At 40.4% G+C, this 22,256-nt stretch overlaps 1 protein-coding gene across 1 annotated transcript; it reads right to left on the reverse strand.

The window, feature by feature from the left end:
- Positions 1–1,256: 1,256 nt before the first annotated feature.
- LOC140743254 (secernin-3) lies at positions 1,257–22,097 on the reverse strand. The gene is made up of 6 exons (XM_073074386.1): positions 21,888–22,097; positions 18,644–18,840; positions 17,893–18,199; positions 16,849–17,040; positions 8,754–8,888; positions 1,257–2,785 (listed from the first exon to the last, which is right to left on the reverse strand). Exons 1-6 carry the CDS (start codon positions 22,038–22,040, stop codon positions 2,570–2,572), a joined length of 1,200 nt encoding a protein of 399 aa, XP_072930487.1. The 5' UTR covers positions 22,041–22,097; the 3' UTR covers positions 1,257–2,569.
- Between the last annotated feature and the right edge of the window lie 159 nt (positions 22,098–22,256).

The following is a 22,256-nucleotide window of genomic DNA, read 5'->3' on the forward strand; positions in this document are numbered from 1 at the left end:
TAGAATAAAAATTATATATTGATACCCTCAAATCTTTATACTTTTTTCAAAAAAGATAGCTGTCATCGTTAGGTATACTTATATCTATTTATTTCTGTGCAACACTGCCTACATCTCAAAATGGCACAGCCGTCTTTTTCATTTTATATATCAGATATCATATCTTTATAATGCAATATGTTAAAAAAATACATATATGAATGATAATAATTACATAACTATAGTAATGATAATAACAAGCTTCTGTGCGGTACATTCTAAAGTCAACTATTATTTTGTTTATGTATTTTTGTGTTCGAACAACCTTACTTAATACATGTATAACAAATGAAACGTTTAAAGGTAAACACAATTATAAAGTTGCTATTCCACGCATCAAAACTAATACGAGCGACAGTCCGCGGCTGCGACCATCCGGTGGCGATCTCTGGCGATGGCATGATGACAATTGTTTCTATAACGTAGGTACATGTCTACTGATTACAAAAATCGTATTATTTTGGCAATACATTTAATATTAACGAAAATAAAAGCATTTTGATTTTGATGCCAATTTTAAATTAATGGCGGTGTCATGGCGTCCACTACGACATCCCATAGCGTTTCAAGCAAAAAGTTCAAGCAATACCGTGACACCACAGAAAAATAACGTTAGTTTTCCCGAATAGCGTTTCAGGTAACTGCATTATTTTATACTTTTATCGAAAATATGATAAATCTTAAAGTTTATATTAAAACTGGGTATTTTTTGAGAATGCATTTTTTTTATTTAAATAATTTATTATTTGATTTTTTAATACTGTCATTGTGTCCTTTAGCAGCCGTCAGCGTGGGCTATCGCTCGTGAATTAGCACCCTAAGGCGTCCCTTTAACTAACATTTTCTTCTTTTTATTTATGAATTCAGTAAGGCAGACCTTGCTGACTTACGTAATAAATAAGTACCGTCAATATTACAGCTATAAAACAGAACTGGAACCACTGAGTTGTAAGTATCATCTTAAATGTATGAAGTAACAAATAATAAACAAATAAACAAAAACTAACGATCATCCATGTAGTCAAATGCTAATACATAAAAACATTGGCCGTAATGTAACATAAACAAAACTTTTCCTAAGTTATATTTTAAGTACGTCCCTATTATAATAATATCTGATATACAAAATTTACCCAGATATTGTAAAACTGATCTTAAGCTATAAGGCAATCACAAATGGCACTTTGATAAAGCGAATGTACATATAAAACAACACATCTTATATGTAGTATATTTCGTATACTAACTACATAATATTCTAAAAATGATAACGCATGACACGTTTGAAATTTAAAGGATGCACAAAATGATGACGTCATAAAGTTGTGATGTCAACATGTAAACAATTTTATCGTACTGATCATTAACGTCATTCGCTGACATTTTAATAATAAACTATCAAATTATAGCCAATTCAAAGGTAGAAATTTGACATTTTTAGTAGAAATACATTTTCGAATGCGCATCTTTGGTTGGCAAAACATTGGATAGATTGATTTTATTATTAAGGAGCGTATATGTTTAACTCAGTGGAGATTATGACAAATCTTTAATTCTAAACAGAATTGAAATTTTCAAATCAAATACTGCTCCAATACATTAACCATATAAATAAAATCCTGTAAAATAAATACTGTAAATGAAATAGTAGTGCAATTGACCGTTACAAACGAGATAATACAAGTGAAATTGGAAAAAAAAACTCTTAAGCTTACTTTGTTGCTGTGACTATAATGTGTAAATTGTTTAAGATCGTCTGGCTTTAATTTGTCACGCATTTGTCAGGTTCGTCACAACGCAAGTTCGTCACGGTGGTGTCATATCAACAATTGAAACAAAAATTCAAAGGGTAAACCAACGTATCACATGCAAATAAAAACACAAATGCGTACAAAATGTATTTACATTTTACAATCTCAACAAGATGTATTTACATTTTGTGGGCATAAATATAATATTAGATATTAAAGATACAATTTCCAGATAGAATATAATTATGTTTCGTGAGAACGTATTACTTAACACGGCAGCCTATTAATTTGATGTATTTAAAATAACCGTAATCATTGGTGAAATTTATTGTTATATTTAATTTACATAGTATATAAAGTTAAGTTCGTCACCACCGTGACGAAATCATCTTATACGTGAACATCCGTCATCATGACAATAAAATTAATATTAATTTAAGCTCGTTGAACCATTTAATGTAACAATATAAAAATTACATATAATACTAAAGTGTCTGTCTGTAAGTATTTTTAATCCTATTTTACAATTTTTAATTAAATGGTTTGAAAATAATAATTTATTGTGAAGTCAAATAACAATTGAAGTCAGTCACTTGATACATTGACGAATGGAGGTACTTTCAGCACTTTTCAACATTTCTCAAAAATTTCGGTTTTGGTCATCCATGTACATTTTAAAGATTCGCCGTGTATGTAGTAATTTAAACCAATCAACAAGTCACGATGACAAATAATACGTACAAGTTGACTAAGATTACATTGTGACAAATTGTGACAAATTATCCGTACAGTTTTACCTCGGTCTCCACGCATTTTTTCATCAGGTCGTCCAATTCTGTTAGGTTCAACTTCTTGGCATCATACTTCCTGATGACCTCGGATATTTCATTGAGACACCCCTCCTCTATTTCGCGCAGAACCTTCGATATCTTCTCGTTGTTGGAGTTTAGGACATGTTGAGCGTGAAGCGTGTACAGATGGTGCTCGCGTTTGGGCTGGAAGTAAATATAAAAAAACTTAAAATTTGTCGACGCAGAGGTCAGTCAAAGAGGTCAAGTCAAAGTTGAGTCATGAGCAACTTATACTGTTTACACTCCGACCAGTTAGTAGTAAGATAAGAAGAAGAAAAAGATAGTTAGTATAAGAAAAAATATTGTATCTGACAATAAGTGGCTCCGCATGCAATAATAAAATAAAAATGTTACTTCATATCATACCATCGACACATGCGTATTTCAGGGATGGTGATGAGCCCAGTCACCTATTTTTTTTTAGCAAATACTTACCATGTTTGCCTCCCCACTATGTTTCCGCCTCCCTCTTAATCCGCTAAAGCCCACCCCATCCTATTTTTCGTTTATCCGCAGGGGCGACTATTGAAAATCTCCAGGAATTCTTTTAGAGGAACACTTTTTCTTTTTCAGGGTTCTTTCTTCTTTTTCTTCTTGTCTTGTACCTGCTGAGACCATGCTACGAACGAAAGTGGGTGTCCTACTCTTTGGCCTCTTGGGCCTCCAGAAGTGGGGTATACGGGCTTCGACGTATCCCTTTTTACCTGGGGAATTCTCAACGGGTCATCTGTCCTCGGTGCAATGTTCCGTGGTTCGGCAGAGGGTCGGAGGTAATGTGGGTCTTCGCACTACCCCGAGTGAGTTTGCGGGCTCCCCTTGAAGGTCACGGAATCCTATCCCAGAAGCGGGCGCCCGTCAGGACGAGCGCGAAAAGGCGCAATGCCCTTCAGTGGGCTCTCGTCAGCTTTAGCGAACATTCGCACCGACAACGTCCTCACAACCTCCTAACGGTCGGAACCTTGAGTCCGCGCGTCTCCACATCGTTCGTTACGTAGCAACCGGCTCCTACGATGTTACGCAGGGCCTAGTTTTGCTGCGTTTGGATGCGCTTGCGGTGTGACTTGGCTACCAACGCGTACCAAAACATAAAAATTCTTGACCAAAATACAATACTCATAAAACTCCCTTATAAATCTAATAAATTAATAAAAACGTGACTGGTAGCACCATCTACCGTCAGTCTTTTGTAAAGTATCCTTTGAAATCCTTTCAAATTATACATAACTTCCTAAAACAAATTTATATAAAACAAACTTATAAAAAACTCAAATGGGAACTACAAGAAAGTACATGAGTTATATTTAATTAGTTTCATAATATACGTTAGTCGCCGACATCCAACTCCTCGTGCCTCACACCAACTCCTGCTCCAGCACGGCGACTTCATCATGCTCGTGATTCGACGTGATGACCGCCTGCCCGCGGTCTGGCTTGCTGGTCGCTGCTTCACCGCCAGTCTCGACGACCGCTAGCTCTCCATCGCTAGCTTGGATCTGGGAAGTTTCAACACGCCCAGTATCCTGGAGCGTTCATCGGGTCCCGGATAGGTTCGGACCACCTTACAGTGTGCTTCACACAGTACTGTTGGAGACAGGACTTCTTCTTTGGGATACCTTTCCTTGAGGGTTACCGCCAAAGCCGTTTTTATGGAACGGACCAGGCGTTCCCAAGCCCCGCCCATGTTCGGAGCCCCAGATGGTATGAATATATTCATATGTTCTGCTGTGGTGATCAGGTCTTCTTTGTTGAGGCTGGCGAGAGCTTCTTCAATTCCCTTGTTGGCCTCCACGAAGTTTGTGCCGATGTCGTTGAAGATCGTCGTCGGCATCTCTTTTCTTGCTTCTTTCTTCGTTCTTGGTGTCTAACACCACAGGTTTCTTATCTTGCGGAGTGTGTCTCGCTGCGTCGATTTTTCCTCGAAGCCGTAGTAGTCGATCGTCCATGTCAACCTCCCATTTCTTAAGCCTGCTTTTCTTCTCAAATGGCTTCATTTTCTTGGCGCAGCGTATTTCATCTTAGAAGCTCTCTTCTTGGCTTCTTTGTAACAGGATTTTTTCTCTTGAATTAATAAATCTTCTATTTTTCTCACGCTTATTACTACCTTGGTCTTCTACTTGTTCATTTTCCAGGTAGGATATTGACGCTTGGGACTCGATTTCGGAACGGGACACTTTCACTGCGAGGTTCTTGAATTGCAGCCTTGCGGCTTACTAGTCCAGTCCTACTTGAGAACTTGACTGGGTTTGGAGTCGGATGCCGATCAACGACCTTTGTAGCCCCCACAGTTAACCTCTTCTTTTCCACTCCCGTCGACTCTGCCTTGAAAGTGTGCGGTTTCGGTTAATCTTCCTTCTCTTGTGCCAGGAAACCAGCTCCATTCCTGAGGTTTTTTTGTGTCTTCGATCTCTGCCAATCGGTGTGCTACAAATGGCTTGAAGGTCCTTGGGTCTGACTTAATTCAGGATAGTACCGTACTGGACTCGCTCCACTACGAGTTCTTCGCGATCTTGATATCCAGCTCCTCTTCCATTGGATCTGGATCTCGACAGCGCAGCTTGCAGCTTCAACCTAGGGATGGACACCGGTTTCAATGGGGTGACCCTTGCCTTACCCGTAAAGAGAGTCTCTCGATGGCCACCCTCTTCGTCGCGTTGCCTCAAGTAGATCGCGTAAGCGTAAGGTTTTTTACTCGCATCGACGAATATATGAAGCTCTCCCTCGGCGTTGGACTGCGTGTCACAGCACCTGAAGATTTTTAAGCATCTGCAGGCTGTTCAAGCGGTCCCTCCATATCTTGTCTTCCTCCATGATATGGTTGCCCCATCCGACTGCGCTCCTCCAAATGTTTTGGATAAGCTTGGGCTAGCACCAGCGACTGATTATGTTCAATCACCATTGCTGCCTCGGGATACTCGTCATGGTGGTCAGTCGCGTTCTTGTTCTTCACAAAGATAACAGCTCTCGGAGAGCAGGCGGCGCCGAAGAAAAACCATGTCATCCTATACTCCTTCGGCGTTCCGCTCCGTTGGCTGCCCCTCCATGATAACCGAATGACTGTTCTGATCATATTTTCTTATCTTCTTTTAACCTGTAAAAACATTTCTTTGATGACTGCTACCACGGCAATTGGCTTCTGACGGAATCGCATTAATACTCCGAATAGTGACTGCAACAGATCTGGTCCCGACAGCAGCTCATCGTTGAGACTCTTCCTTTGGTACTTCGCAGCAGCATCAAACGCCGAACTTATTTTCTTCTTATTGGGCTGCGTAACGGCAAAATGAGATAGATACCATTTCTTCTCAAACGTGGATTCATGTCGAACTTGATCTTCATGGACTCCCCTTTGGTGATGGTTTTCCCTGTCACGTATAACTCAAATGCAAATTGTCTTAGCTGTCCTTGCCGTATTAACCGGGAGCATGACATTGTTCGCAATTTATTTCTTCTCTTCGGGCTTCGGGCATCGCGACTTTGTAGGGGTGCGAGCGTAAATATATACGGACGGCGGGTACAACATAAGTATATTATATCATCATCATCATCATCATAAACCCATTATTGTCCCACTGCTGGGCACGGGTCTCCTCTCAGAATGAGAAGGATAGTATATAATATACATATTCTTATCTTGTACCCGCTGAGATCATGCTACGCCAAAAAAACCGAGTCGCTAAGCTTCCTCAGAGCAATACCGAAAGAGAGCAGTGTCATTTTATTCACCAATTATGTCGAGTTTTTACTTTGGTTATCCTAGTTTTCGCTTAATCTTTAATCATTCAAGGTTTCATATACATGTGTCATACATCATTATAATCATCGTAATTAGCTCTATCTGGCTATATAAGTAAAATGTTTACAGGGTGAATTTTTCAAACGGGCCTTCAGTACCAAAACCGAAATTATAAGGATTAGCGAAAAATACTGTAAGGAGTTACGAGGCCGATAAAAACTAAAACTGCATCATTATTTTTTAAAAATAGCTTTTTCCCTAGCCGGGAATCGAACGAGTTCATTTTGAAAAAAAAATACATCCTCTATATTATTCCACTACCTAATAGTGTTGCTTATAAGGATCAATTTCTGGAAAGTAACGATAAATGACAAACTAAAGGAAAAGCCTCAATTTTAAGAAACTACATATTTTTTTATATTAAGTGGGCAGTTAAGTTCTCGCCGGTCATTAATTTAAACATTTCGCGTATAAAAAATTTTTTTGGCCTAATGTTTCAAGTAATTCGAAAGCGGACGTTTTGTTCTCCACGAATTTATATTTTTATGCACGACATAGTTAAGGTTATTTTTAGAACCATTAAAATGGATTTTCAACATACTATGCGCGGAGTTTCGTTTAATATAGATGTAAAGTGGACTATTTGCGAGAATAACTTTTTCGAGTAAAATCCGAGTGATTACTAAACAAAAAGATATAAAAAATCATATTTAACGTTGAAACGAAGTTGTAAACAACAAACAATATGAATTTATTAATTAATCAGTTACCCATTTTTATTAAAAAATAAATCTTAAAAACAGCGGTAACTTAATTGCCACCATTACTTTCTCATACTAGGCGTATGTCATGGTCATGACATCGAAAAATTAGTTGATTAGCCAACAAATTCTTCAATGTTATGACTTATGTATAGTTTTAAATAATTATACATAAGTCATATGTTATGTATAATCCTTAAGGATTAGTATGCCAATGTATGAAAAAATATGTATTTTCTTCAAAATTTCCGTTTTCCTATAATATCTATATTGACGTTTAGTCGTGGACGAAACCCAATTGTCTATCAATACAAAATAGGTAACGAGGTAATAGCACGGCACTCTTCGGTTAAAGATCTTGGCGTCTCTTTGAGAGGAGATCTTACCTTTCGCGAGCATATTACAGCCATATGCGCAAAGGCTTACAGATTGTTGAGTTTCGTGCTGCGACAGACTCAACAGATTAATAGTATTGCTGCTATGAAGATGTTATATAACAGCTTTGTTAGGAGCATACTAGAAAGTAACGCAGTTATCTGGAGCCCACATGAATCTAAGTATAAAAGCAAATGTTGGAAAAGCTTCAAAAGAAATTTTTGAGACAGTTGTACTTCCGGCAGTACGGCTTCTTTGTAGGTTTTCCTAATATATACCCGAGTAATTTTTATTGGGAATGTTAGGGTATAGTACACTAGAGTTGCGTCGTAACATCACCTTGCTGGAGTATTTTGTGCAACTGCTCAGGGGCGAGATTAATAATCCATCAGTACTGGAACTGATCTCATTCAATGTCCCGAATAATTATATTTGGGCCCGACGATATAAACTATTTGCAATACCAGAGTGTAGGCTTATACGCGTAAAGGAGTCTCTTTTAGTCAGAGCACTGACCTTGCTCAACGGTTTGGTGGCCTGGGACCGTCAAATAGACGTATTTTACACCAGTACTTCCGTATTCCGTAGGACAGCAGGAGAATATTTGTCAACGCTTGACAGATGAATTTGATTAAATCTGTAATATCTGTTAAGCTTATTGTAAAATAAATAAATATTAAAAAAAAACTAATGATGCAGTTTTAGTTTTTATCAAAATTAGCCTCGTAACTCCTTTCAGCATTTTTCGCTAATCCTTATAGTTTCGGATTTGGCCCTGAAGGCCTATTTTAAATATTCACCCTGTATACCTAAAATCGTTAAAAAGTAATCCTTGGAAATATGTTACAAACATACCATTTTTGACACTTTATATATAAACATTCTCAAACCTTAAACTTCATTCTTAATAATCTTAGATTAAAATAAAGCTAAAAAATATACTATAATACATAATGACACAAGTTCCAAAAACAAAAAATCTTTACCAAAAATCTTTACATTTACCAAAAAATACAATACTTATTAAAGCCCCTTATAAAAAACCTAATAAATTGTTAAAAACGTGACTGGTAGCGCCATCTACCCCCAGTTTCATAATATACGTTAGTCGCCGATATTTGTAGACGTGTAAAGTTATATCAACCATACTTATTCAAAATGGTTAACTATAACCAAGCCTCCCCATTAAGATCTATGAAGCAGTGTCCCAACAGTTGGACTTACTGGTGATGATCCTACTAACCTCATTAGAACTCTCCGTGTACGGAGATATTTGCGCGTTGGGCGTGAACACGAACGGCTTAAAGTAAGACACGCTCGGGTCCGGCGTGGCTGTGAACCAGTGGACACTAAGCCCCTCCGCGGAAAGGGAGGACACCTGAAAATTGATCAAGTTCGTGTTTAATATAAAAGTAGCAAACGATCAAGCATTTCAACCAATGTTATAATCCAGGTCAAAGTTCAATACCGCTCTGAAATTAATGCGCGCAGGTGTCAGTCACAGAGCCAATTCGGTCGAACACAACTACAAGCGTATACACCATAGCAACGTCTGTGTGTCTTTACACACTAACGCAGCTATGTAGCCGCGGGCGAGAGCTAATATCTACAATTTGCTATTGCGACGCGACTTGTTTCTTGTTCGAAACTTGTTCGAAGCGGACTAGCAGTTTGGCGCGGACTCTAGGTGACTACTGTCTTCCATGGATGTCTGTAATCAATCCCAGATACGATTAGAGCTCTACGTGAGCTTGACGCTGTCTTTCTTTAAAAACTGTTACCGACATTCGGTAAGGCAAGGCTGCACCAGACAGGCACCAAGACAAGCTATGCGGGTACTTTAGGACGTAAACCAAAAACCATAAACGTGGATCAACCTACACCAAATAAAAAAGAAGAGGTTGTTAAACGAGCTGAGAAGTTTGACCTTATACTACAATAGCTGTTGACATGATGCGCGATGAACACGATTGACAGCTGAATTGATGCTGAGATGCTGCAGTCCATCCAAGGAGTGAGGTTGCCACCATCGAGAAGGGTGGTGTTCTTGTTAGGGGTCACTACTTTGGCAAAGGGTATCTCCCGCCGGGCTAGGTGGTCATGCCGTGAGCGGCCGTGCTCCGTCAGTCACAATTCGTAACTTGTATATGTACAAGATGTTTAGGAAACTTCGATAGCGTGATTCAGAATACCCGTGGCGCCATCTCTTGATGAGTAGCGGGAGGTGGTCACAATACAATCGAATAGCTTGCCGATGACACCTTTGGTCTCACTGAGGATGTCATTTTCGAGAATGGCTAGCAGAGCTCGAGGTGACACGCGTCATAGCGAAGTTTCGCGGGTTGGGTCAACAGGTAACGCCCCAGAAAACCGGGGCGATATGTTTCCACGGCCGCAGGCCGAGAATCGAGCCAGCTGGGACGTCAGTGCCCGTCGGTGAAACGGAAGTCCGGATAGGCAGGTACATGAAGTACCTTGGCCTAGCACTGGACAGCCGCTTGTGCTTCCACGAGCACTTTGACCGTCTCGTCCCCCGAATACATAAGGTAGCGGGTATAATATGTTCGATTGCGCTCTCCGGTACGCCGGTATGGTCGGACACATCTACTGCCAGCTGGCGCCGTGTTTGGAAACTGAATTCCACGCAACGTAAAAACCGCAATATGCACGCGGATATGCACGCACGGGTCTTCCCTGAGGTCCGCGTCCTCCGTCAGAGGAATGTAACTTTCGTCGGATCGTGATTGCAGTGCTTCGGAGGAGAGGCAGAGTGATATTTTTTCTTTTTTTTTTATTGACGAGGGGGAAACCTTCAAAGGTACCCGACGCCATGGGAATGACGCCGGGTTATGTGGGATTTTTGTCGCACTAAAACCCCCTCGGTAGCCGACCTCAGCGTTTGGTGGAGAACTCCGGGATCTCCAGCGGAACACAACCGGAGTCCTCCTAACGCGATGCCCTTCTATCGGGCTCTGCCCTGGGGGAGCAATTTTCGCTCCTGTCACATCCCCTGGTGATTACAGCGATATGCGACCACACAAACCGCTGTCCTTCCCGGGGTCGCTGGACGGACCGCTCGCAACCCCGGAAGCCCCTTTTAGTCAGAGTCAGTATCTGAACAGGATACAAAGAGAGGAGATGGCCCAGTGTCATGATTGTGGGCACGACGAGGACTCCGCATAGCACACGCTGCAGAGTACTGGGCAATAGCCTAGCGTGAGAGTCGGATCCTCGTCAAAAAAGTGGGACCGGATCTCTATTTGTCGTCTATCGTTCGGGCGATGATTCAGCGCAGCGAAGCCTGGGATGACAAAATCACCTTCTGCGACATGGTCATGTCTGCGAAGAAAGACGCCGAAGAAGCAAGAGTGCAGAACCCATTTGGAGGAGGGGGCGTACATAACGACCCCCGGCGCTGTGCCCTGCCTGTTATAAGAGGCGACTAAAAGGGGACTTCTGGGGTCGCGGGTGGTAAGAGGAACGATTGATCCCATCGAACGTCCCTTCTCGATGGTGGCAACCTCACGACCTGGATGGACTGCAGCATCACAGCATCAGTTCAGCTGTCCATCAGGTTCATCGCAGCGCATGAAGTCTACGTTTCCTGATGCTGATGCAGCTACTCTCTGGTACTTCAGGGACGGCCCGAGTAGTCATTACTTGCCTTCCTCACTTCGCTCCAATCTCAAGGCCTTGGTTCTCAATCACATCTTGACTCACCGCAGACAGAGGGCGTTCCGAAGATTTCTGAAGTATTGTTCACTGAAGATATCGACCTTTGGTCTGAGCAGAGGGTGAATTGGCAATTCCCGCTACTCGTCAAGAGATGGCGCCACGGATATTCTGAATCACTCTATCGAAGTTTTTTAAACATCGCGTATATATACAAATTTTTAACTGAGACAGTCGGAGCCCGACGGGAGATCTCCTTGTGCCAACGTATAATTTCCTCTGGAATTAGTCAGCACTTATCGTGCGACGGCCCGGACCTCTCCGAAAACCAGTTTGGCTTCCGGCAGCAACTTTCGACGGCGGACGCCATCCTCCGAGTCCGAATACTCTCAGAGCAGACCATATCCCAGGGTAGAGTTGTCTTGACGGTAAGTCTAGACATTGTTAATGCTTTCAACTCTGATTATGGAGGACCTGTCCTCCCATCAACTGCCTTTATATTTACAGGAGGTTATATAAGGCCTACTTATCAGACAGGCGTATCTGCTTCCCTGGTCGCTATGGAAGCGTTCACGGGGGTCACGTCATACGGCCGCAAGATTCGGTACTGGGTCCACTACTTTGGAAATTCGCATATGACGGGGTGACGAGAACGGTGCTCCCTCTAGGAGTGAGCATCGTCTCCTACCCACCGCGGATGCTCCGGAACTTCAAAGCACTCCGCCACCACTGCCAAAGAAACAAAACAGTCCACGAGGCATTGCTGGAGCAAGTCCCGCGTCCCGTGGCAGTGTTTAGGTTCCCATGGAGTATTTTAAGTGACGGAAAGCTATCCATTAGGAGGCCATCGCTTCCGCTGCTGGACAATCGGATGAAGCGCGACCCATCTGTCCGTGCCGAGCTAGCAGCTTGGGCCACTGTCTCGTCTCCTCCGTTTCCTATTTTCCTCTTTTTCGGCGGCCCTTGCTACCCAAGCGGGGGTCAGTTAGGCGACCAAGGTCCGCGCATGGGGCGCATTTCATTGACTGAATGATGATGTAAATTGATGGAATGTATCGGAAACTTCATTGGAGGCAAGCTGGCTTGCAGGTTGCAGAACCATATCGGGTCTCGAACCATCCGCGCAGGATCGGCGATGATACACAATCGGCCGTCATATATTGGGCTGGCGGCGAAACCGAGCCTCTGTGCTCGAGACGGCATACAGGGCAGGGCACATTTTCTGTGGACTGTGGTTCCCTGGCGGTGTTGGGGTGCTACACCTCCTTCAACTGTAGTCTGGCTGCGTTCCTGGGTCAGATGAGAGACTGCATACGCAGCTGTCTGCTTCGCCCAGTGTTCGTCCTCGGTGACTTTAACGCCCATTTCAGGTCCTGGGGCAGCAAAAAGGAAACGAGTATCTCTTTACCTTTGGCATTGTCGCCAGGGGTAACGCGATACTCGAGTGGGCGGCAGAACTGGATCTGCGCCGATCGGTCTTGGGGCCACTTCTGTGGAATCTCGCATACGATGTCATACCGCGGACCGAGCTCCCTCCTGGTGTGAGCGTTGTTTGCTACGCCAACGACGCTCTTGTACTGGCCCAGGTTGATTCTTTTGAGAGGACGGCGAGGATGGCCGAATTAGGGGTAGTGAGATTTAACATTAGAATAGCGCCGAATAAGACTGAAGTCTTATGGTTCCACCGTCGCAGGCGGAACGCGGAACCACCCTGCATGTCAATCCGGATGGGTGACATGGTTACCTTGGGCTGGTGTTGGATTGCTGCTGTTGCTTCGATTTACACATCGACCATCTGGTCCCCCGAATTCACAGGGTAGCGGGTGATTTGCACAAACTGCTACCAAATCTTGGGGGACCGAGGGAGGAAGTCCGCCGTCGTCGCGATCTACAGTGCGCCCGTATGGACAGATAAGACTGTCGGGCTATCGGCGCGTCACTCACCGGCTGACACAGATACCAGACATGCTTCGGTGAGCACTTGCACAGAATAGGTATAGAGGCCGCAGCACAATGCCACCATTGTGGACCTGATCAGGATTCAGCGCAGCACATGTTCGAGGAGTGCGCAGCGTGGCATCGAAAGGCAGACCCTGGTGTAGCTCATAGGGCCGAACCTCTTCCCGGAGACAGTTCTTGCGGCGTTCTTGGTTCGTTCAGGCGAAGTGTGGAATAGCGTGTCTCGTTCTGCGTTGCGCCGATACCGCAAGGAAAAAAAGGCGCCGAAGCCGTAGGTAGCGCCCCTCGGCGCCGATATCCTGTAGTCCCGGGACTAGAATAGGGCTACCTTATACCTTGCTTGTCGTAAGATGCGACTAAAAGGAGACTTCCGGGGTTGCAGGCGGTAAAAGTGGGAGCTCAAACTGTATCGGGACAACTGGGCCTTAGGAAGGATGACGGTATATGTTGTCGCAATGCCGTTATAAACAGCAGATGTACGGAAGGAGCGTAAATAACTCCTCCCAGAGAAAACCCGATAGGGGCTTCACGTTTGGAGGACTCCGATTGTGTTCCGTTGGAGATTCCTGAGTTCTCCACTAAATGCCAAGGACGGCCATCAGGAGGGGGTTTTAGTGCGGTAAAAATTAAACAACAACAGGCGAAATCAATTTGAAATACAAAGACAACATATAAAAATCGATTCTCAAACCTATTTGGGCTTATGGTTTTGGCAGACACCTCTAAGGTTATAATCATCCCACGACAACAAAAATACATTTGAAAAAAAAATCTAAATCATTCTGATTTATCATAACAGTAAAGGTCAATGAAATCTTGAACATGCCCATGAGAAAGAATAAAATAAAAAATCATTGCGCAAATTATAAAAGCTATTAACGCACCCCAACCAGCACCTACTATTCCAGCAGCTTCCTGCACGTCGCACGACACACAATGTTTATAGTCAACATATTGATCGCGAATTACACACCAAAAAACTACAAACACTTAATATATTTGTCAAAGGCAGTTGAGAATATAATTCGATATTAAGTGGGTTTCTGTTCAAAACATTGTAATTAGATTATAGTTTTAAAAAAAAAGAACACTGTATTAACTTTACGATAATTTCTGAACGAATATTTGATTTAATTTTGATAATTCAAAAATGGAACTGTTGGCTAGAAACATTAATATTTTTTGATGTAATTGGGTAAGGTGGCAACACTCGCCCCTTCCGCCTACGACACGCAAGCGAAATACACGTCTTTTTGTTACTCTCGAAGTTTTATTAATTGGCCGCAAGAAAAACCCCAAAAAAAGAGAAATACAGTCCACAATCTAACATGGTCCATCGATCCTGAAGTGGTCCGTGCGCCGTTCCCCGATTAATCAAGAGACTTTAAGAAGAAGCCAGAAGTTGGTGCGACAGTTTTTCGCCATCTTCGGCCGGCTGTAATTAAAGGCGTCGTGTCTGGTTGGGCGCAAGATTTGCGTCGTCTTCGGGTGGTTGGTTCCCTTTACAAGAGGGAAGAAGCTGTACCAGCCCCCGCAACACATTCTACGCGTTATTACGCCGTGGCAGAAGACAGAACGCATTTGACAGAACATCCGGTTCCGGTATCAACGCGTCGCAATAGCATCGACGCGTGAGTGTCGCCTGCCGCCATTTTGTACTTGTCAAGTTGTAAACGTCCCGCGCGTGGCTGCCGCGTGCAGAAAAAGTATAATTTTAACTAGTTTAAGCACTAAAATTAGTATAACAGTTATAATAAGTTGTATTAAAAACTGTGCTGCATTAGGATTAACCCTACTAGCTTACTGGTAAGTGTCGTTTATTGTATTGTAATATAATATTGCTCGTACACAAAAATGGAGGATAAGGAATTAAAAAGATTGCGTATAGAGCGCGCTTATGTTAAAGCGACAATTTCGCGTATGCTTACATTTGTTGAACAATTAGAAAATATCTCCACGGAGACCCTATTAGCTAAACGTGATAGACTAAAAGCAACGTTTGTTGAGTACGAACAATATTGTAAACAGATTGTATGTATGGACGCCAAAGACAAAGAGGTAGAGGAGGTTGAGCAGGATTACTTCGCCGTATTAGAAGCACTTGCGAAGGAAATTAACAGTAGGAGCACAAGTGACACTGTCAGATCTGCAAAGATTAATTTACCTGCCATAAACATTCAGCCATTTACGGGTGAGACTACAGATTATGTGCCATTTATTAACCTCTTTAGATCTATGATACATAATGATAAGAATTTAGACTTGGTACAAAAGTTATATTACCTAAAATCTTTTTTAAGAAACGGACCTTTAAATGTAATTAAAAACTTACCTCTAACGTCAGAAAGTTATACTACTGCCTTAAAACTCCTTGATGATAGGTACAATAATAAGTATATAATAGTAAATAGGCACATTAATGCATTACTAGATCTTAAAGCTTTAGGGAAATTCACAGCCTCAAACTTGAGAGATTTCATTGCCATCATTAAGCAGGAAATCTCAGCAATTTTTAATCATGAGCCTAATGTAAAATACTGGGACACAATTCTTATGTGTATATTGTCTCGCAAATTAGACATGCATACAGCAAGAGCATACCAGCTTGAGCGCAACCCTGCGGTAGAGCCCAGCCTCAATGACTTTCTCAAGTATTTGGAGCGAAGAGCGCTGGCAATGGAGAATGCTGACCAGGGCCATCAAACGAGTCATCAGGTGAAGGAGCTGGGTCATCGGGTTGTAGCACACGCAGCTGCAACACAATGCTTATACTGTAAGTTACATGATCATAAAATTTATAATTGCAAAAAATTCCAATTGCTTCCCGCAGTTAGTAGGGTTGAATTCTCCAGAGAACATAAACTCTGCAATATATGTTTGAGGGGGGAACAGGGGAAGTGCCGATATCACTTCCGCTTCAAACAATGCAAAAAGCCTTCACACAATACCCTTCTGCATTGCGATACAATTGAAGCAACTCCTCCTGTCACATTGGCAGGCAATGTCAATAATAATAATAATGTTCTTCTCCCTACAGCGCGCATAAAGCTAATCGCACGAGATGGAACGGAATACAGCATCAAAGCACTGGTGGACACTGGCTCACAGCTATCATTTGTGACCAGCAAACTCGTCCAACTCTTAGGATACTCACCGACACTTAGTGAGACTAGTGTGATAGGTATCTCCAATGCAAAGAGTCAAATAAAATATACAATCCCATTGGAAATACACTCATTGAAATCTCAGTTTAACATGATTGTAAACTGTAATATTATTGATCAAATTACTTGCTAAGAGCTAAGGCTCTGTTCGTCACTATTCGGGTGGCTGTGTGGCCACTATACGAACATAGAGCTAAGACTCTGTTCGTCACTATTCGGGTGGCTGTGTGGCCACTATACGAACATAGAGCTAAGACTCTATTCGTCACTATTCGGGTGGCTGTGTTGCCACTATACGAACGTAGAACTAAGGTTCTGTTCGTCATTATTCGAGTGGTAGTGTTGCCATTATATGAATGTAGAATTAAGATTCTGTTCGTAACTATTTTAACTTTGTTTTACTATTTGTACACCTGTTAATATATTGAGTGTTGTCCTATCCTGTAAGATTAGTGTGTAAATAAACCTTTTGATTATTATTTATGGTAATTTTACCTTCCTTGGCTCCAGATCCTACATATTATTTAAATAAACAGTACCAACCTGACTCCCGAGCGTGGGGAAAGTGTCGTCACAGCTACGACAGATGGAGCTGGCTTTGTGTCGGAGCACGTTGAACATGTCCCTCGCGTCGAAAGCCGCCGAAGCCGAGCCCTCCCTAAGCAACCGCTCCCCCGCCCGCTGGCGATCCTCGTCACCACCAGAGGAGAAGGCTTCCGTGAAGTCAAACTCGCCCTGGAATAGTTTCAAATCAAATCAAATCAATTTTTTTATTCAAAATAGGTTCTTTACAGAGCACATTTTTAATGTCAATACAACTACCGCCACTTCACAAGGTGTTTCGTTATGGAGAAGAAGCGGCGAAAGAAAATAGGTAGGAATAGTTTAAGAACTTATTTAAGTATGTTTGACAAGGTGTGTGTGAGCATGACGTAATGTACATAACCGTATCAACCGTGGTCATAGAAATCGTGTGCATGGTACCTAAGGTCGTTCTTGACTTTTATGAATAGGTTAACGAAAAAGCAAGGTCTGTAAATATAGATTAAATAATTTTAAAATAATGGGCCAAGTGCGAATCAAACTCACACAAAAAGGGTTCTGTGCTACCAAATGTTAATTAATTATTGATTTATACTATTTGTTATTGTTACAGCCATAGAAGTTAATATAGGTATAGTGAAAATTTGAACTGTCTACCTGTTGCGGTTTCAACAGCTGTTATAATTACAAATACTAAATTAAAAAATAAAAGAGGATTTGATGGTATGAAACCCTCCTTATGAATTTAAAAGTAGGCCTTATTATTTAATAATAAATAAATTGAATAATTATTATTGTTTTATGTATGCCTGTACAGTACAAGTTTTTTTTTTAACAACTCTTAACAAAAATCTAAATCGATATAAAGGTACAATCAATTTAACCAATCATAACTGCCTTATTTTAAGTCATTTGACCGGCGTAGCATTCCGGAATCGATCGTCAGGAAGCCAGACACCTGCAGCAGTGTTTGTGCATTCGCCATTGTGTGTATCCATGGCATCCAGAAAGAATCCTTTATCAATAATTATAAAACCCACTTACTTTCCCGTCCCACAAGCCCATCACCTCAGCTTTCTCTTTCAACCCTTCAGAATGCTTGTCAATCTTCGTCCTTATGGTGAGACCGTTCGATATGTTCCTGTACCCAGCTGGGATCTTCTCTGCAGCCCACAGCTTGCCACTGGTCTCCAGTATCCAGGCCTCCTTGGGGTCGGCGATGAGGAACGAGTTGTGGTAGAAGTGGCTGTCGTCGAACTCCGAGCATGGGCCACCTTGGCCGTACTTTTCTAAGAGTGAGGTGATGACGTCAAGAGCATCCTCAGCGGAGTTGCCACGTTCAAGTCCAAGCCTGTAATTGGCAGATATGAGCATTTAAATATTTATAAAGCAAATATTTACCGTATCTGTTAGTTCGAGTGCTTATATGCTGGCAGGTCTAGCTTTCAGTGGTCACAATGACAAAAAATTACCAGAGAATACAATGGAGGTGCAAGCCAATACAAGTATTTCTATTATGTTTAGGAATTTCTTAATATTAGACTATATGATCATTAAAATTTGCTGTTTCATGGTACAACATTTCGTGGTTGGACTGCAGTGATACTGCATCTTCGGCTTCTGTCTTATTATAGCAGTGACAAACATTGCTATTATTAAACAGAAATTGTAAAAGAAAGCCAGAACAATACTGCCTGAAGTTAACAAATAATTCGTACACATAAGAGCTAACTTACTCACTATGCCACTAACTTAAGCTGTTGTTAGCCGTATTACACACTTATATACCACTGACCTCACATAATCCATTCCTAAGAGCCTCTTCGCCCTCGCATCGCCGTCACCTTCGTTGTGGTTGGTCCACACCGCCTCGTTGCCGATGACCACGCCTTTGTCGTTGGCACCCATCTCCGCACCCCACATCCACGCCGGCTTGCTCAGTATTACGTGGTTGATGGGGTTCGGGCTCTCGTCAATGGCGATGTAAGTGCACTGGAAAAATATTAAAACAAATCCATATATAAAAGCAGTGATAGCCTGATGGTTAAGAGAAACTTGGTCTCTCGAACAAGGGCTCCGAGGTTCAATTCCCAGGCCTTTTTCAAACTTATGTGTGTATTAGAAATTAATTATTACTTACTTAAAACGGTAAAGAAAAATATCGTGAGGAAACCTGCATACCTGAGAGATTTATATAAAAAAAAATCTCGCAGGTATGTGAAGTCTACCCACCCGTGCCCACCAGTGGGATAATAATGGGTTGATGACGATAATACGACTTCGACGACGATATATAACGATATATGTATGAATATATTCACATAAATTATTGAACAAGGTGTAATGACATTCCACTACTACTAAAGGCTTTATAACAGCAGTGTTAAGCGTTTTTGGTATGCATACTGCATAGTGTGATTGAGAGAGACATAGGACGTGTGCCTACTTTGTCTTCAGGAGTAGCATTGCTTCTGTGGCCGACCTGAAGTAGATATGATTATAATAATGACATATCCATATATAATAGGAGAGCAGTCATCACTGAAAGTCAGATTGCATGCTCAATCTCTATTTCTATGTTACTTTTTTTTCAAACAGATATGACGTTAGCTAATCCATTTGTAGCTATTATTTGTAGTCCTACATTCTAAAAAGTATAAGTTGAAAAAAGTATACTGTAATGTTGCTTACTATGAATTTCGGAAATCAGTTGAAATAGTTTCTAGACAAATAGGGATAAGATTGCTGTAACTGTTTTTATTGTATAACTTAGAATAATTAAGAATAATATATGTGTTAATGACATTATAATGTACATATTTCAATTTCTGTTCGTATATTTTAACCTTGCATGTCAATAACAGTCAACAGCTAAAATATTTTTTACATTTCATTTAGTAGCTTTATGTACTAATTTTCATGAACTAAACTTTAAAACTACTTCATTTGTGTAAAAGTATAAAAAACTTATAGATACTCCCTTTTGGGATTATTTAGAGATAATCTAATATATAAAATTTTTGTGTCACAATATTAGTTACCGAATTCCTCCGAAACGTCTTTACCGATTTTCACCAAATTTTATATGCATATTCATCTGCACATGCAATCGGCTACTATCTATTTTTCATACCCCGAAGTGGTTGATCACCCTTAACATTTATTTATTATAGTCTCCTATACTCCATAGATTTTATTCACTTACTCTATATATGAATAAGATAGTATGTTATCTATTTAAAATTGCCTAGCATGCTCCTAAACCAAAACATGTGACTGGTTCTCAAAATAAACCAAATGTTAATCTGTATGTAGGTATTGAAATTCATGAATTGTATCCACATCACTTTAAACAAGTCACATTGATTCATATACCAAGTGTGAATGAATAGTTGTTGAATGTGCTAAATATATTTATCAATTGAGATATTTAGAGAATCATTTCATACTATGTTGCAAAGAATGGTTTGAGATTTTGCAAAGATTATAGATGTTGAATATCAAAAGGAAAACGGGTAATATCTATTGTACCTATCAGACTATTGTGATATTTTACATCATCTCATTCTTAACATAGTTGCAAAGAATAGGTTTCAGATTTTGCGATGATCTAGAAGTTAAAGGTCAAATGGAAATATTGGCAATGATCATAATCAGTTTCTACAGTATCTAATAACAATAATAGATTTAAAAACATCTGACATTTATAAAAAATATTTTGAATATTATGGTAAGTAAAAGCATGTAGTAGATTTATAAGGAGACTATGATATCTAAAGTTTTGGGGATACAAAAGGAATGTTTTATTATAATATTTATAGAGAACTATGATCTATTAAATGTTTAATAAACCTAAGGATCTGTCTTAAATGCTAGAGAAGCATTCATGGCTGTTCATGGTGTTTAAAATGCCCACCAATAGTGATAACTTTTTAGAAATGATAATGTCTATGTTCATCAGGCCCATTTATCTTACCAATTAGATGTTACATATCAATACCTTAATTCGCAAATCAGCCAACTCCACTTTTTGTCAAAATGTTTTTAACAAACTTTTATTAGCTTGGGCTGTATGTATGTATCTACGTATGTATGTATATATGTATGTAACTATGTAACAGAATCTTTGAACCCGATTTCTATTCACTTTGAATGTACAGTTTAATTCAAAATTTTGAAAAATTATCAAAAAACGGATGACAATACACGATTTTAATAATTTTGTACCATTATCCTTATCAACATCCTCAGGATTAACGATTATCGAAGCGAGATTGTTCGAGCGCCTTAGAGAAAGTTCATCGCAAGTTACTAGAATGATTTTTAGGATTCCGTACTCACAGGGTAAAACGAAACCCTCCGCTGTCTGTTCATGTGTCACAGGGCTTTGCAATTGCAATTGCAATAATAATATTCTTTATTGTACCCAAAAGAAGAATACGATACAAAAGGCGGTCTTATCGCTAAAACAGTAGTTAAAGAAGGGATGACTTAAAAATATTAGGGAGGGTGCAAATAAGTGATAGTTGTAGGACTAATATATAAAATTAAGTGTAGATTTAGAGATAGCATACTATAGAACAAATAATAAATAAAGGGGAAAGAAGCTGAAAATTATAATTACAAAAACAAAGTTAACACAGTTTTATAAGTGAATAGCAAGAGCACAAATTTTGGAAGAAATTACCTATGTGTAAGTAAGAAAGTGTGTAATTACCTATGTGTAATTAGTGTGTCTCCTATTCTGGGCTATAAATAGTTTTAATCAATAGTAAATGTTTCTTACTTAAACTTATTTTGTTAAAGAAATATAACTAAATGAAAACAAATTACAAAAGTCGCACTTACCTGGGGACAACGAATCGATTAAATATTTTAAACTAAATAAAGGCAGGTGAAAAATCGTAATAGGAATTGGCTAATTAAAAATTCCCACTAATTATAAACAATCTCAAAAATTATGAAATATTTAAATTTGAATATTTGGAATCTTTGAAAATTTGTGTATTTACACCAATTGGTGCAAAAAAGCTTTTTACCTTTAATTTGCCTTCTTTTGCGCGGTCCTTGATCAACACAACCTCTTGCACTTCATTTTGGGGGCGATCAGAATTTTTCCCAAATATCACAACATTTTTTTTAGTTAAGGGTGGCAATACGACGAACGTATCACAAGACCTAGGAAAAGGCATTTTTGTTTTTTTTTTTGTTTATTTATTTCCTACGCGTCAGTTACCGACGGCGACGAATTTGACACACAGATAAACTGAAAACTGGAAGGCCGAAAGACCGAATGCAGAGAGCCAGACTATCGATTTCTTTTGTCACAGTTTGACGTTTGACGCGGAAGATAGTTTATTGGCAACTTTATTTTATATTGTGTATCAATAAATTGTATTAAAACTACT

The sequence above is a fragment of the Epargyreus clarus genome, unplaced genomic scaffold (genome assembly GCF_041222505.1).
Source record: "Epargyreus clarus isolate Ecla_fem2 unplaced genomic scaffold, WU_Ecla_fem_2.2 ptg000007l, whole genome shotgun sequence".
NCBI lineage: Eukaryota > Metazoa > Arthropoda > Insecta > Lepidoptera > Hesperiidae > Epargyreus > Epargyreus clarus.

Excerpts from the sequence above, each read along its gene's own strand:
- LOC140743254 (XM_073074386.1), bottom strand. The coding sequence starts at position 22,040 with ATGCCTTTTCCTAGGTCTTGTGATACGTTCGTCGTATTGCCACCCTTA. Across the intron at positions 18,200-18,643 it reads TTAGGAATGGATTATGTGAG|GCTTGGACTTGAACGTGGCA; the intron begins GTCAGTGGTATA and ends TGCCAATTACAG. Across the intron at positions 8,889-16,848 it reads TCCCCACGCTCGGGAGTCAG|GTGTCCTCCCTTTCCGCGGA; the intron begins GTTGGTACTGTT and ends ATCAATTTTCAG.